Source organism: Malania oleifera, chromosome 10 (assembly GCF_029873635.1).
Source record: "Malania oleifera isolate guangnan ecotype guangnan chromosome 10, ASM2987363v1, whole genome shotgun sequence".
Taxonomy (NCBI): Eukaryota; Viridiplantae; Streptophyta; class Magnoliopsida; order Santalales; family Ximeniaceae; genus Malania; species Malania oleifera.
The window spans coordinates 11,135,884-11,153,571 of record NC_080426.1 but is presented as its reverse complement, the minus strand read 5'-3'; the positions used below and the strand labels follow the sequence as shown (position 1 = coordinate 11,153,571).

The window sequence follows — 17,688 nt, the reverse complement described above, 5'->3', positions numbered from 1 at the left end:
TTTTTTTCCCACCCCCCCCCCCCCCCCCCCCCCCCCCCCCCCCCCCTCCTCTTTTCTCTTTCTTCGGGAAAGGATCGGAAAATCCGACAACACAAACAGGAGAATATAATACTTGATAAGGGCTGACATGATTCGCAGACACAGGATCTCGGCTCGCAAACGCAGGGTACGCAGCCTACGGCATCGACTACGAAGGCCACGGCAAATCAGCAGGCCTCGACGGATACATCCCCTGTTTCGATCACGTCGTCGACGACTGCTCCGATCACTTCACCAAGATTTCCGGTCTGATTCCTTCCTTCTTTTTCCTTTCTGGGTCTGATTTAAAAAATTATCTGTTTCATTCTTCGAAACAGTGAAGGGTCTGATTTGAAAAATTCTCTCTTTTCATTCTTCGAAACAGTGTTAAACCTATGAAACCCAACCCCCCGCAGGTCACATATTGGATGTCCTCGTTTTCTATTTTATTTTGTTTTGTTGAAAAAATATACTTTACGTCCTTTCTGAATATATAAAAAAAAGTTCAAAGGCTGATTAGTGACGCAGCGTTATTAATCGTTTAATAGCGTTTGATATAGTTTAAATGTGGAGTCCTCGTTGATAATAATTGTAATTAATACTACCGAAACGAACAGAACATAGGAAAGCGAGTTTTTCTGTTGGGGGAGTCCATGGGAGGAGCAGTTATTATTCTATTGCACAGAAAGAAGCCAGAGTATTGGGACGGTGCCGTTTTGGTAGCTCCCATGTGTAAGGTGTGCGCTCTCTTGAATAGTCAGTCACGTACATATTTTTTTACATGCTTGTCCAAGAAAAAGAAGGAAAAAATTATGACACTAATAAATGTGATTTTTATTGCTATTATTATTAACTGATATTTAAAAATGAATTATTGAACCCAGATAGCCGAAGATGTGAAGCCAAATCCATTAGTCATAAACATTTTGACGAAACTTTGTAAGATAATTCCTACCTGGAAGCTCATTCCTACCAAAGACATCATCGATATTGCTTTTAGAGAACCTAAAAAACGAGAAGCGGTAATTTCTCTCTTTTTTATTAATTATTATTCTATTTCCTTTTTTTTTAATCATTGTATTCTAACTAAAGGTCATTTATCACTTGGTATTTTTTTTTTTTCAAAAAATTTCATCCTTCCAATTAAAACCAAACGAGAGTGTGCATTAAATTTGATTTGAAGTCATCCTTATAAAATAAATATTAATTATATTTAGCTGTGCATAAAATTCTCATAAAACTCTTTCTTAATTAAGATTTTATTGATTTATTTCCATGTCAATCGATTATGAATGACTTTGATTTGAAAGTTATTAGTTTAAGTTAAGTTTCTTAAAATTATTTAACATTACAAATATTTATTAGAGAGTTCATTTGCATTTGATCAATATCATATAATAACATTTGTATTAAAATAAAAGTTATCCAAAACCCACTCAATGCAAATTCAAAATTGAAATCCATACTTTTCAAACATTAACCATTTAGTTATTTAAGTATATATACTATAATTGTTGTTTCATTTCATTATTTTTTAGTATATATAATTTTTTAATACGTTAACATGAACACAGATTCGAAATAATCCGAGTTTATAAAGGCGGCCCATTGCCAGACTGTCAACGAACTCTTCGAGTTACCTGCGATATTAGCGACGACGTTCTGAGTGTTATCCCTCCCCCCTCTCGCGCTCTTCGGGTGGCTACTTTGTTTTTTTGTGGTACTCATATTTTTTGATGGGTTTTGATGCGCCCGATGATTTTATAAAGTAAGGTGATTTAATCCCCTTTTGAAACCCCCACGGGTCCTTTTAAAAGGAAAAGTTAGGTCCACATTTTTTAAAATGACTTTTCCTCGCTTTTAAAAGTGAACTTTAACAATTTCAGTGAACATTTAAAAAATTACCAATTTGAAACTTCTTTTAACACTATAAGTTAATTTTTTTTTCAGACAAAGTATTTAATTTCATTGTTATGTTTTTCAAATATTCCAAAACTATCAATACATGTTAATATTTCTTAAATACTATTTACTTTCTCCATTTAAATTGAAAGACATTTAAAAGCAAACTAACAAACAACAAATATTATGGGTCCCCACTTAAAAAAGATTCTAAATAAAAAATTTATTATTGAGTATTTGGTAAATAAGTTATAAGGTATCCTCTAAAAGTATTAAAAATGTACTAATAAATATGTATTTTAAAAAAATTATTATTGCATTCATAGTTTCTGTAAATATTGAAAACATTAAGTGATAAAATGAATTGAATCAATGTAAGAGAAAAAAGGGTTAGTTTTTAACTTTAAAATTCAACTTGTAGTTTTAAAAGCTCACAAAAGGTTAAAAATTACTTTGGTAAAAATTTAGAAAATGAGTTATACATCTACCTTATTTATTAAAGAGGAGCTAACAAGTGAGCCAAACTCACCTTTTCCGCATTTTTCAACTTTTTATATTCCCAAGAACTTCTCTTTTTTTTTTTTTTCACTATAATCTTAAATAAAATAAAAATTACTTTTCAATCCGTTCATTTTTTTTAAAGTAAGAGAGAACTACTAAGCATTAGGTTTTTATTAGAACCCTCTCAAGTTTTAGTCAATAAATCATAATAATTCTAGGAAATATGGGTGGTTTTGACTCATATCTAATATTAATTTTAAGAAAAAAAGGCATTAATAGCTCTTATTATTTTAAATTGTTTTGAGCCTTGCTGTATAGTATCATTTGATTAAAAAAAATGAGAAAAATGAAACAAAATTAAAAAAGAAAAAAAAAAAAAAACAAAAAAAGGAAAAAAACAAATTCTCCAATCATTACTTTGCATTTCGATTAAAAAGATATATACAAATAATGCACAATTTGATTTTTAGTATATGCTTTTAAAAGGTAAATTTGACGAACTAATTTTAACTTAAAATCTAGAAGAATCTTAGTTATAATTCCTATCTTATGTGAAGAAACTGATAACTAGATCTGTGTGGGGCCCCGTTTTTTGGAGATATTGATGATGGTGGGGATAATGGATAGATATATGTGTCCCCGCTGCCCCATTTTTTGGTGCTGGCACGGTGGGGAGGACAAGGGTGACGGACATATCCGAGCGAGGATCTGTCGCATCGGCGACCAGCGGGGACAAGACTTCAAGTTTACCCCCGAACTGTGCACTCCCTCACCTACGGACGGCGAGTCCCGCTACAAACACCAGACATCGTCTTCGCCGACAATCGTCGAGTGGCTCGCGAACGCTCCTCTCTCCCACACCCTTCCCCCGCCCCCTCCCGCCTTGAGCACAGCTCAAACACCATCTACGACGACGCACCACTCCACAAGCAATGACCCGCCACAAAACTTTTGATTCATCTTCATCTCCTCGCTTACCCTCCTGCTCCTCTTTCTTTTTAAAATTCTAAATCTATGTTGGTGGTTTGTGAAACGAACAAATAGATATTTGTAGGTGGTGACCTGTACTCACATGTTCCATTATGCAGCAGCTAGCTTCGATAAGAACCCTCTGTAAAATATTTGTTGTTGCTTGGACTTTGGGAAATTCTTTCAACGACCCCTCTATTTGTTATTTAGGGCTTGTGTTGCAGTGTTTAACTGGAAGAAAGTGAGGAAAAATTATCAGCACTGGATAATGTAATACTATGGCAAGAAAATAAAATAAAATTGCATTCACGCACTTTTCCTTGCATTTGGGATTGTCAAATTTGAAGCGAAGTTTCTTCCCTCTAATAATCTAATTAATTTTCCTTAAAACCAACAGCGATATATGAGAACCCCCCAAAATTTAGAAAGCTTTTCAAAAAATTTAAAAAAAAAAAACAAAAATAACCACTGACTTTCATTCAATACCCCTTTGCAGAACCTGTCCTGCAAAACTAATTAAAATCAAACAGAGGTCACCAACCCAGGGAAACAAAAAGTTTGGGCACTACAGCCGCACGTCATATTGATGAATATCACTATTTATACTAATGAAACTGAAGACTTGGCTTACAAACTAAAATAAGAATTTCAATGCTTCTTTTTTTTTTTTATTTTTTATCTTTTTTGAGATGCAATTTTGACCATATCCCTACAAAACAAAAAATAAAAATGTGTGAAAGATTCGAAGCGTATTGTTTCTAAAACCCAGCAATCAGCAACCCAGAACTACCCAAAACGGACAACATCTGGGATAAAACTCATCTGAAAAATATCCACAATACCCATTCAACACTCCAGAATTCATTTGAATGCATCCAGTTCAATTCTTTTTGAATTTACATGAACACAAAAATCCAAGCTTCAAACTCCACACTCCCACTCTATATTGGTTCGGGGACTACCTTGATGTCTGGTATAAACAGCGGAATCAATGAATAGAGAGGAGAGAGAGAGAGCTCCAATTCAAACCAAAAAACAAAAATCTGCTAATTGGCTTTTAATGACAACACAAAGTACAAACAAATGCTAGGGGGAAAGGAGGAAGGGAGAGGGTGGGAGTGGACGGACAGGAACGACAAGAACTGCATAAGAACATCTCAGAGCGTGTGCTTTTCACATTGTTAGGCTAGCTAATCCCATAGGAAATGAGACCAGAGTAAGAAACCGAGGCATAATTCTCATTCACCTTGTTACTGAAACTGATTCATGTCTGATCAAATGGCCATAATAAACACCGTGAGTAACCACCACCCTCGCCTGCATAACCAGATGCCATAGATTACCTCTGTGTGTTCACTGTAGCAAGCTTAATACAGATCTGCCTCCACTACAAGAAATCATGCTCAAGATGGGGGCAATACTGAAGAATCAGACGGCAGAGAAAAAAATATAGATACACGGATGTATAAGAGTCTAGACAAACCAATATAAGCAGAACTTCTGACTGATAGTGGATGACAAAAAATATTTATGGTGGCAAAATGAAAATCAAGCATATTTAATCAGCAAAATTCCTATTAGGCGTGCCAAAAAGTTGCAGTACATATCATTGGGCTCGCTTCAATGCACAATATTTGCATCAAACAAGAGAAAGCTTCTACATGGTGACTCAACTTGAATGCCTTGAATGAATAACCAAAATGAAATCAAGTACACCTCTAGGCAAAAAGATGACGTGTGCATATGTCCATATACTGTGATTTGTGTTGTAATATACTTTTTAACGGGAAAGAAAATACCAGACAATGAGGAACTTGGGAAGATCAAGCTGAACCCAACTTCAACCTTTTCTATTACAGCAGAACATAGTTTTCATCATAAAACTATGAAAATGACCGTTAACATTCAGATAGAAAAAGAAGGGGGGGTGGTGGGGGGGGGGGGAACCATTCCTTATGACCCATTTAGTTCATCATCACAAATGGACACACTAAACGACATTAATGCGAGTACTCTAATTTAAGATTTACAGATAATTATGGTCATCCATTGATTGTTTTAAAACCGTACAGTGTTCACCACAATGACAACAGAAAGAGGAGGAGAGGAGCTAAGGGGCTAATATTTGGAATCACCATAAAAATTATGAAAAACAAAACTAGAACGAAACTATCAATCTGTTTTTCTCAAATATTCCCAAAACTGAATTATTAAACCTAGTTGAACACATGCTAATTTTTTGTTCTTGAATCCAATAACAATTGAAAAAAATATATTACAATACTAAAAATACAGTGACTTAAATTTTATAATAAAAAAATATAAATTATTCAATTCTTTTACTCTTATTATGGTTTACCTTTTATGTTACATAAAAGAACAATCCCTATCATACCTGACAATTGAAAATGAGTGAAAATAAATATTTTTTAATAGTTTCATTTATTTTTTTTCACTTGTTAGAATTAAATGGATTTTATTTTATTTATTTTTAAATCAACATGGTCATTCAATTTTGTTTTAGTTAAACATTATGTGCAAAATGAATCATTATCCCATAAAATTAATTCTAAATAGTGAAGTACAGCAACAAATAATCCAAAACAACTCAAATCATAAAATCTATTTTCAATTTTTATGAAAACTGTTGAGAACCAAATAACACTTGTTTCTTCTTTGCCCAGAATCCTCACAACTCTTAGGTAGGATACTTGCTGGGACCTTTTATATTTTTTATCACAAACAGAAACCCAAATTTTTCAAAGATTCAACTCAGTGATCAGTAATCACCGTGATCTATTTTCTTCGTACAAATAAGGAACAAATAATAAAAATTGTTTATATTCTTTTTTAGTATATATAAATTTTTATGACGTTAAATGAACACAGATTCGAAATAATCCGTATTGTTATAAAGGAAGGCCTCGATTGCAGACTGGCAACGAACTTCTTCGAGTTAGCCTCGATATTCAGCGACGACTTTCTGAGGTTTGATCCCTCTCTCTCTCTCTTCTTTTTTCTACTTTTTTTTTGTTACTCATATTTTTTATTTTTTTTATGCTCCCTATGATTTATAAAAGTAAGGTGAGTTTAATCCCCTTTTTAACCCAACTTTTCCTTTTTAAAAGTAAAAGTTAGGTCACACATTTTTTAAAATGACTTTTCCCGCTTTTAAAAGTGAACTTTTAACATTTCTAGTGAACATTTAAAAAATTACAAATTTGAAACTTTTTAAAAACTATAAGTTAATTTTTTTTTCAACAAATTATTTAATTTCATTGTTATTTTTTTTTTCAAATATTACAAAACTATCAATACAATAGTTATATTTCTTAAAAATACATATTTACTTTCGTCAATTTAAATATAGAAAGACATTTTAAAAAGAAACTAAGAAAAAATATTTGGTCCCCACTTAAAAAAAGAGTTAGAAATAAAAAATTGATTTTGAGTAGTTGGTAAATAAGTTATAAGGTATCTAAAAGTATTAAAAATGACTAAATTAAATATGTATTTTAAAAAAATATAATTAGTGCATTAATAGTTTTGTAATATTTGAAAACAATTAAGGATAACAATGGAATTGAATAAATGTAAGAGAAAAAGTTAGTTTTTAACTTTTAAAAAGTTCAAACTTGTAAGTTTTAAAAGCTCACAAAAAGGTTAAAAATTAACTTTTAAAAATTAGAAAAATTATTTACATCTAACTTTATTTATTAAAGAGGAGCTAACAAGGGAGCCCAAACTCACCTTTTCGCATTTTTCAACTTTTTATTCCCAAGAACTCCTTTTTTTTTTTTTCACTATAATCTTAAAAAAATAAAAATTCCTTTTCATCCGTTCATTTTTTTAAAGTAAGAGAGAAACTAAACTAAGCATTAGGTTTTATTAAGAACCTCTCAAGTTTAGTAAATAAATCACTAATAATTATTAGGAAATATGGGTGGTTTTGACTCATATCTAAATATTAATTTAAGAAAAAAATTCAATTAATATCTCTTATTATTTTAAATTGTTTTGAGCCTTGCTAGTTGTATATGTATCATTTGATTAAAAATGAGAAAACAAATTCCAATCATTATCTTTGATTTCTATTATAAAAGATATATAAAATGCACAATTTTATTTTTTAGTAATAATGCTTTTAAAGGTAAATTTGACGAACTAATTTTAACTTAAAATCTAGAAGAATCTTAGTTATAATTCCTATCTTATGTGAAGAAACTGATAACTAGATATGTGTGGGGCGTGGATGATATTGATGGATGGTGGGGAATGGATATATATAGGTGTCGCTGCCATTTTTGGTGCTGCACGGAGGGGAGGACAAGGTGACGGACATATCGGCGAGCGAGGAGCTGTACGAATCGGCGACCAGCTGGGACAAGAACTTCAAGGTGTACCCCGGAATGTGGCACTCCCTCACCTACGGCGAGTCCCTCGACAACACCGACATCGTCTTCGCCGACATCGTCGAGTGGCTCGACGAACGCTCTCTCTCCCCCGCCCCCTCCCGCCTTGAGCAACAGCTCAAACACCTCTACGACGACCACCACTCCACCAAGCAATGACCCGACCACAAAATTTGATTCATCTTCATCTCTCGCTTACCCTCCTGCTCCTCTTTCTTTTTAAAATTCTAAATCTAAGTGGTTGGTTTGTGAAAATCGAACAAATAGAGATTTGTAGGTGGATGAACTGGTACTCACTGTTCCCATTTGCAGCAGCTAGCTTCGAAGAACCCTCTGTAAAAATATTTGTTGTTGCTTGGACTTTGGGAATTCTTTCAACCCCCTCTATTTGTTTATTTAGGGCTTGTGTGCAGTGTTTAAAATGGAAGAAAGTGAGGAAAAATTATCAGCACCTGGATAATGTAATTACTGGCAAGAAAATAAAATAAAATTGCATTCACTCACTTTTCCTTGCATTTGGGAGTCAAATTTGAAGCGAAGTTTCTTTCCCTCTAATAATCTAATTTAATTTTCCCTTAAACCAAACAGAGATATATGAGAACTCCCAAAATTTAGAAAAGCATTTTCAAAAAATTAAAAAAAAAAAACAAAAATACCAATGACTTTCATTCAATACCCCTTTGCAGAACCTATTCTGCAAAAACTAACTTAAAATCAAACAGAGTCACCAACCCAGGGAAACAAAAAGGTTTGGGCACTACAGCCGCACGTGCATATTGATGAAATCACTAGTTTATACTAATGAAACTGAAGACTTGGCTTTACAAACTAAAAAGAATTTCAATGCTTCTTTTTTTTTTTTTTTTTTCTTTTTTGAAGATGCGAATTTTGACCATATCCCTACAAAACAAAAAATAAAAATGGAAAATATTCGAAGCGTATTTGTTTCTAAAAACCAGCAATCAGCAAACCCAGAAACTACCAACGACACCTCTGGAGAAAACTCATCTGAAAAATTCCACAATACCACATTCAACACTGCATTTGAAGCATCCAGTTCAATGCTTTGAATTTACATGAACAACAAAAAATCCAAAGCTTCAAACTCCACACTCCCACTGCTATATTGGCTTCGGGGGACATAGCCTTGATGTCTGGGTTAGTAAACATAGGAATCAATGAGAGAGAGAGAGAGAGAGAGAGCTCCAATTCAAAACAAAAAACAAAAATCTGCTATTGCTTTTAATTACAACAACAAAGGACAAACAAATGCGAGGGGAAAAGGAGGAAGGGAGAGGGTGGGAGTGGGACAGGGACAGGAACGACAAGAACTGCATAAGAACATCTCAGCGTGTGCTTTTCACATTGTTAGGCTAGCTTAATCCAACAATAGGAATGAGACCAGAGTAAGAAACCTAGGCATATGCTTCATTCACCTTGTTACTGAAACTGATTCAGGTCTGATCAAATGCCATAATAAACACCGTGAGTACCACCACCTTCGCCTGCATAAACCAGATGCCATAGATTACATCTTGTGTTCACTGTAGCAGAGCTTAATACAGATCTGCCTCCCACTACAAGAAATCATGCTCAAGATGGGGGCAATACTGAAGAATAAGAAGGCAGAGAAAAAAATATAGATACACGGAGGTATAAGAGTCTAGACAAACCAATATAAGCAGAACTTCTGACGGATGAAGTGGATGACAAAAAATATTTATGGTGCAAAATGAAAATCAAGCATATTTAATCAGCAAAATTCCATAGAGGCTGCCAAAAAAGTTAGCAGTACATATCATTGGGCTCGCTTCAATGCACAAATATTTGCATCAAACAAGAGAAGAGATTCTAACATGGTGACTCAACTTGAATGCCTTGAAATGAATAACCAAAATGAAATCAAGTACACCTCTAGGCAAAAAGATGACTTGTGCATATGTACATATAACTGTGATTTTGTTGTAATATAACTTTTACGGGAAAGAAATACCAGACAATGAGGACTTGGGAAGATCAAAGCTGAACCCAAGCTTCAACTCTTATTCTATGAACAGCAGAAACATAGTTCATCATAAAACTATGAAAAATGACCGTTAACATTCAGATAGAAAAAGAAGGGGGGGGGGGGGGGGGGAACCATTCCCATAGATGACCCCATTTAGTTCATCATCACAAATGGACACACTAAACGACATTAATGAGAGGAATCTAATTTAAGATTTACAGATAAGTATGGTCATCAATTGATGTTTTAAAACCGTACCAGTGTTCACCACAAATGATCAACAGAAAGAGGATGGAGAGGAGCTAAGGGGGCTATTTGGAATCACCATAAAAATTATGAAAACAAAAACTAGAACTGAAAACTATCAATCTGTTTTCTCAAATATTCCCAAAACTGAATTAATTAAAACCTTAGTTGAACAAATGCTAATTTTTGTTCTTGAATCAAATAACAATTGAAAAAAAATATATTAAAATAATAAAAATACAGTGACTTAAATTTTTATAATAAAAAATATAAATTATTCTAATTCTTTTACTTCATTATTATGTTTACCTTTTACTGTTACAAGAACAATCCTATCATACCTGACAATTGAAAATTAGTGAAAATATTTTTTAATAGATTTCATTTATTTTTTTCACTTTTTTAGAAATTAAATGGATATTTTATTTTATTTATTTTTAAATCAACATGGTCATTCAATTTTGTTTTAGTTAAACATTATGTGCAAAATGAATCATTTAATCCATAAAATTAATTCTAAATATTGAAGTACAGCAACAAAGTATCCAAAACAACTCAAAATCATAAAATCTAGTTTTCAATTTTTATGAAAACTGTTGAGAACCAAAATACACATTGTTTCTTGCCCAAGAATCCTCACAAATCTTAAGGTAGGATACTTTCTGGGACCTTTTATATTTTTTAGCTACAAACAGAAACCTCAAATTTCAAAGATGTCAACTCAGTGATCAGTAATCAACAGTGATCTATTTCTTCGTACAAATAAAGGAAACAAATAATAAAAATGAGAGAGAGGGTATGTATTATTGTAGAAATATTCTACAATCAATCACTGTTATCTCAGATAGCAGCTAACATGACAAATGTGTCTACCACATTGACAATGCTTGAAAACTATCTTACCAATATATTGCTTCTTGACAGCTTTCAATTTGAAGGATTACCTCTAGCACACAATAATGTAGCCATCTTCAGTGTGAAGCCCTTTGTTCCTATGAAAATGTTTTGCCTTAGAATTAAATTCTTAACAAACTCAAAAGAGTCAATACCCACAAAAAACATATTGAAGGAAAATATAAAAGTCATTCTGTTTCATGTTAGAGTAAAGCAGCAAACAATTAATGTTAAAAATGTAGAATGACATTGGAACAATAGTGGAAATGAATACATTTGTCAAAGGTATGCCTCACAGGAAGGGTTGAAGTGGGTTGAAGTTGATTTACCTCTGGAGTCCATCTCAAACTATCTTATTTCGAACTTCTTCAAGTTTCTTTAGAATCTCGCCAGGAGTTCTATCCAATTCATCTGCAATTTTTCTCTGTAAATCCATAGGCAGTGTTGGGAATTGTTCACACAAGTCTCCATCAATCACATCCTGCAAGATTATTTCACATGTGCCCAGTGTTAATTCAAAAAATAGAAAAACACACACTCCCAAGCAACCATACAAACCAATAAAACATCCAGTCCATTCCTAACTGAGGACTGAACAAAACGATTTAACATAAGGATTAAGAATCACCAAATCCACATCCATAGGAAGCCACCAGCGCAGTAGCCTACCTTTCTATTAAAATCAAATGCTAACAATTGTAGCTGACCTTGGCTCAAGTTTGGCTCATTAATCGAAGTATTAAACAGCCAATTCCAGATGTGGATGCTTTGGAGATTCCAAAGAATAAAAAATATATATTCAGAGGTATAAAGGCACAAATCCATAATTTTTTCAGATGGGCATGAACTCATAATTACAAATGAAGCCACTATGATAGCACATTTAATAATAATTATAACATTAACAACCTCACCCCACCCTCCTCAAAAATAATAAAAATAACTATAATAATAACAATAAGTGACTTAATAGATTTATATACCAAGTTCCGACTGCTGAACAAGCACTCATTTCCAAAACAACTTGACAGATAGCTCAAACTCTTGAATAAATGGGAATGGATGGGAACATAAGTCAAGACATGGAGGTATGAATAATGTGTGTATGTTTGATATAACATTTACCTTAACAGGAAAATAAGCAGATCTGTAGGCCATGTGATCTCTCCCACACAATGGAGGGTGCTCCTGCCTCATATGCATCTCCAAGTGTGAAAAAAAGTCAACATCATCCCGGGAGGTGAATGGAAGCAGTGCTCCCAAGCTCCCCATCACCGTCCCATAGATGATGCACTCTCCACCACCTGGTATTAAAGATGCTTTCTGCAAACATGTGACAACGTCACCAACATGAAACTGTACTATTTCCTCTACCTTGTTGGGAGCTCCATTCAGCTTCCCCTGCTCCCACTTTATCTTCCCACCAGTTGGATCTTCTTCAATCTCATCTGACACATCCTGTGGTAATCGAACAAAATAGAAATTCCCAAACTTGTCCGCACCAGCCATGGTGTCAAAATCAATGTGGTATGATGCAGTAAGCCATCTTGGATAACTGTCATCAGCAAATATGTACAATTGGTTTTCATCGCGTCTATACTTGCAATAATGGAATGACTGCAATAAGAACAAAAATAAAATAGATGCTTAGGATGTTAAGTACCAATTAAGGACAAAATGTTGAATTTAAGTGCCCACAAACTTCACTTTTTTATGCATCACTAGCAAGTTGATGATTGGGACCCAAAAAAACCAAATGCTAGGATAACTAAACGATTTCACGCATCAAATTTCTAAGAATTTTAGAACACAAGGTTTTTTTTTATATAGAAAAGTATTCAAACAATTTCACCAAAAAGGTAAAAAATACAGTAATAATTTTTAAGGGTTAATTACAGACACCTCACTGATAAAAAAATTACAGTATGGCACCTCACAATTTAGTTTATTTCATATTACGGCCAAACTTCATTTATTAAAAACTGATCTAAACATCAAATTAATTTTAACGTGAGTAACGTGAGGCTAACTCCAAAATCTACAAGTAGCATATTTTTAATTTTTCGAAGTAATTAATTAACTTGATTAAGAGGACAGAGCTGCTGAGTCAGAGGGGAAAGGCATATCTACAGTATTAGAGTTAGAGAGCAACCTTCTACAACCTCGAGACCCCCGCAGGGAGGGGGAAAGGCATGCCGCATGTCTCAAAACAACTCCTTATTTTCAGGGAAAAGACTTAAAAAAAATTATGATTTGATAGAAGGGCACCAAGGGGGGCAACAATCCAGAACAACCATAGACAAAATTGCAGAAATACTAAAAAAAGATTGTATTTGAAGTTGGGAAAAAATCCTAGAAGCCCAAAACCCAAGAAACAGATTGGTTTGATAAATTAAAAAAAAGAAGAAGCAGAGACTTTGGATAACCTTAAATAAACAGGCAATCTTAACTATGTTTTGGATAACCTTAAATAAACAGGCAATCTTAACTATGTTACAGAACTCCTTACATGTGTTACAATTTACCAAACTATTAAGAACAAAACAACATAGACATGAAATTTGATGCTTGTTGAACTCAACAGTGGCAAAGAAGCAGTCATAAACTCATGATGGCCTATACACATAAAATTATCTATACTCCATTACTCCAAATGCATGCAAATGAGTATAAAATTTAAAAAAAAAAAAAAGGTAAACCAATATACAATTTGATGCTTGTTGTACTCAACAGTGGCGAAGAAGCAGTCATAAACTCATGATAGCCTATACACAAAATTATCTATACTCCATTACTCCAAATGCATGCAAATGAATATAAAATTTATAAAAATAAAAAATAAAAAAAATAAAAAAAGTTAACTAATACACAAGAATAGGGGGAAACTGAATGAAACTTCTTTAGAGTTCATACCTCTTGAATGTCACCCACATAAATACGATCACGATATGTGTGAATAGAGACAATTGAGTTGGGAAACAACTTATTTTCACATTTTCTGAGAAGTCGCCTCTTCCCCAAATCATATAATCTAAGCACTGATCCTATTCCAGCAAGCAATCTGCCCTGGAATTGGCACAAAGCTAGAGGAACACCTTCCACTTGTGTTTTGTGCAGGAGTTCAAGGGATTTCCCATCTTCCAGAAATCTATAGATATGTATGAATCCTGCAGTAATGGTTCTTTTGGGCCAAAACTGCAGCCCTTTGGCTGTACCAACAGCCAATAGAGTTCCATGCTCCTTGTCGTGGAAATTCACTGTACATATGCTGAATGCAGCCTCATTATCTTGAAGCTCCAGCAAACATGTTGTGCTTGCAGTTCTCGGGTCAAGAACTCGGATGCATGAAGCCCACCTGTCTGACTCTGCCTTGGGATAACCATACTGCTCGTCAGAGAGGGGATCATCCTTATCTTCATCATCACCACCATTTTCCATCGGCTCCACATTTCCATTTCCATTCTCCCCCATTCCAGCAGCTTCAAAACACTCCTTTCTAGCAGCTTCACGCTCTTCTGCTGCAAATGCTCCTTGATCGCTTTCAATAATAACCACCAATTTTCTCTTGGGTTGAAGCACAAACTTTCTTGGGGTATATCTTAAAGGAATCATAGTTTCATTAAAAGTTTCTCCCAGTCTTTCAATAGTAAAAACTCTCAACGCATCCCCAGCAACAGCAACAACACCTTCTGAACATTGATCAGATGAAAATGAAGCAGCAAATTCAAGTGTCTCATATGAAAGGGGAGTTAACAAGAAATGTCCTTGGTGAATATAACCAAGCCAAGGTCTGCTTGACAAGCAAAGCATTGCACGTCGACCTCTTACGATAACAGAGAAGAGCTTTGGTGCTCTCAATCCTAAGAATCGAGAACGAGCATCAGATAGTTGACCTGTGACCATATCCACGACTGTTCTGAAAAGAACTCCATTCTGCAAACCAGCATTAAGAAAGAGACTAGCAGGGTGGTCAGCACCATCTTCCCCACCAACAGAAGCTTGAACTTCAAGAAATAGGAGAGATTCTGGGGGTGAAGACACACTTTGCACACTCAAAATCTGCATACAGTCATCAGGATCTAAAGATAAGATGCGAACAGTGTTGTCGTATGACCCAACTGCAAGGAAACGGGATCTCTGTCTTCCTTCAGGAACTGGGGCAATGTCCAAACAAGCCACATCTCCAGACATTTCATGTTTCTCAACCTCCATCAACTGACCAGTCATGTCCACCTCAAAATATATGAGCTCGCCTCCACTCAATGCAATAACCACTTGGAGTCTGTTAGAACCAACCTTTACAATTGTCCTCTTTCCAGGAGTCCTCCATTCATTAATACGTCCATCTTCCCTGATATGTCTAATACCACTTGGGTGAACTTGCATTAGAGAATCATCTCCTATCAAAGAAACAGCGAGTGACGGGGTAGTATCAAGAAACCCACTATCACTAACTTCTTCAACTGTCTCCCCAATGGAAAGCACAAGGGTGGCATTTGCAAATGAAACAACAATATATGCATCAAACTCATCACTAACATTCTTTTTCACAGTCCAAACCGCACTTGGGATACCAGGAAGCTGTGAGACCGCCATCTCACTGATTGCCAACCCTGGTCTTAGTATCCGTAGGGATGAACGAGGACCCCGCCCACAGAGTGAAAATATCTGAGGAGTTTCTTCCTCAAAGAGATTTACGACTTTCATGTCCATTATTGGCATCAAGCTTTCAACTTGATCAATCCTAACAAGATTCTTAAGTCCCCTGGGCTGAAAAAACACAGGCTGGAAACCTTCTTCAGTTTCCATCAATGTAGCTGATGAAGCCTCTACATCAACATCAACCCCTATTGCCTGGAACTGATACAATGCATGATTCCCAAACTCTGATGCTGCAAACAAAAAACCTGTTTTTAACACACACATAGAGGCTGTGACGGGTATAGTATCAAAATACTTTATCTTCAACTCTGTAACACGGTCATTCTCATGCTCCAAGGTAACCTTAAAGATATCACCGTACTCCGTCTGCAAAAGAAAGAAAAACATAGACTTCTGCTTGTGTGTGGCAGCTGAGACAATAAGAACCCCACGCTCAGCAGGTAAATCTGCCCGCCTCGGAATCACAGCCCGAACATCTGGATGACCTTGATTCTTGTAAATAACAAAATTTTCTGCACACACAAGCACTCCACTCGGACCATCCCCACCACCAGGAACTGTGACAAGCATATTAGCACCATTATCCACCTGCTCGGACCATTTCCTAGAAACATGATTAAGCCCAAGATCAAGCTCATAAAATATAAGGTGCTTCTGGGCCTCACTCGCTGCCTGCCCAGTTGAATCCTGATCAGCCTCCGAGTAATCCAGCTCAATCGCCGCAAAAATTGGATTATCAAAACCGCAATCAACCCCAGTAATAGAATACACTATCGTATGCGACTTATGCGCCTCTAAGGGTGATGATATAGTCAATCTCGCTGCTGTATCTCTATTCAACACATAAACAAGCTTCTGCTTCTCGCAAGCTCCAATCATAACGGCACGACCCTTTGGGTCAATTGCCAAGTACTGCCCTGGAACTATCCGGCGACAACCAGATTTCCCAAAGGTTTCCTGGTGAATTTTATCAAACACATTCTTTTCTTTGTTGTATTCGAGAATAACAATCCGACCCGAATCGGACCCCACAACGATGTAGTCCTTTTGAGACCCAGTTAACCTAAACTGTGCTAAAGACCTAATGGCACCAAAAACTTCAACAGAGAGAAGGGTTTGAATCTTACCGTTCTCATCAGGTCGCAGAAGATCGAGAACTTTGCCTCTAGCAACAGCTATTTCTTGGGATTTTCCGCCGGAGAAGTTACCGTTGATGGCGCAAACTATGCCAGTGGCCTGTTGAAGCGTCAGACTGTATAGGTACATAGCTGAAAATGGGGAAGAAGAGAGAGCGAACGTGCCCTAGGGTTTAAGATTATCCATCGCCGTAGTAGCCCCCCGCGTAGTATATATTAACTGGTTGCTGGCGTCCTAGTTTCATTTCCAATTTTGCCCATATCTATTTGCCAATATACTAGCTGAGGCTAGTTTTTTAAATTTTATTTTCCGTTTTACCATTGTCTACTTCCCAATTTTCTATTTGGTGCATAATAATTTTTAGGATAAAAGAACTTTTTCGATTTAATAAAAAGATGTTAATTTTTTGAAAATTTTTAAAACTTTTATGTATCAAAAAAATATATAAAAATTCTTATATTTAGTAAAAGACAAATCTTTTCACCGTTTAAGTGTCTAAAAATCATATATTAACCAAATTTTTATACTGTCTTTGAAATCTTAGAAAGGTTTATATTTTTTTTTCAAATTTTAAGGGAGGCTAATGTATTTTACTTTGATTTTTAGAGATGATGTATCAAGACGATGTGAGAATAAACAAAGTCATGTTTAGTTTTATTTTATTATTTTTATTTTTATATATAAAGGAAACAAATTATGACAATGCATTTATTTATTTTGTTAGTGTTTTATTTTTAAAATTAAAAATTAGATTTTGTGATTTTTAATTACTTTGGCAACATGTTACTATAATACTTTTTTTTTATTTAGAATTTAACTTTTGTGAATTATGATAAGATATTTATAAAATTTATTTAAAAAATTAAAAATAATAAGTCATTTAAAATGATTGTGTTAATTCAAAATATAACTAAAATAACAATATTTATAAAATTTTAA

At 34.7% G+C, this 17,688-nt stretch overlaps 2 protein-coding genes across 5 annotated transcripts in view; one reads left to right on the top strand and one right to left on the bottom strand.

Annotated features, from left to right (window-relative positions):
• Positions 1–8,305, top strand: part of LOC131167047 (caffeoylshikimate esterase-like) — a 30,502-nt gene extending 22,197 nt beyond the window's left edge. The window contains exons 6-8 of one of the 2 annotated variants that reach the window (XM_058125802.1): positions 903–1,040; positions 6,280–6,378; positions 7,680–8,305. In XM_058125802.1, coding sequence (XP_057981785.1) covers positions 903–1,040; positions 6,280–6,378; positions 7,680–7,961 — 519 coding nt within the window. In that variant the 3' untranslated portion in view covers positions 7,962–8,305. The remainder of the gene's footprint in view (positions 1–902; positions 1,041–6,279; positions 6,379–7,679) is intronic. The other variant, XM_058125803.1, reaches the window with a different exon arrangement.
• A 509-nt stretch (positions 8,306–8,814) lies between these two features.
• Positions 8,815–16,993, bottom strand: LOC131167046 (spliceosome-associated protein 130 A). 3 transcript variants are annotated; one of them, XR_009139971.1, is made up of 5 exons: positions 13,864–16,993; positions 12,076–12,567; positions 11,280–11,431; positions 10,960–11,048; positions 8,815–9,307 (listed from the first exon to the last, which is right to left on the bottom strand). XR_009139971.1 is itself a non-coding variant. In XM_058125801.1 (4 exons), exons 1-3 carry the CDS (start codon positions 16,876–16,878, stop codon positions 11,294–11,296), a joined length of 3,645 nt encoding a protein of 1,214 aa, XP_057981784.1. In that variant the 5' UTR covers positions 16,879–16,985; the 3' UTR covers positions 8,815–9,307; positions 11,280–11,293. The 3 variants fall into 3 exon arrangements, 1 of the variants encoding a protein (XP_057981784.1); XR_009139970.1 differs by having other exon boundaries at positions 11,001–11,048; positions 13,864–16,933; XM_058125801.1 differs by lacking the exon at positions 10,960–11,048 and having other exon boundaries at positions 13,864–16,985.
• Between the last annotated feature and the right edge of the window lie 695 nt (positions 16,994–17,688).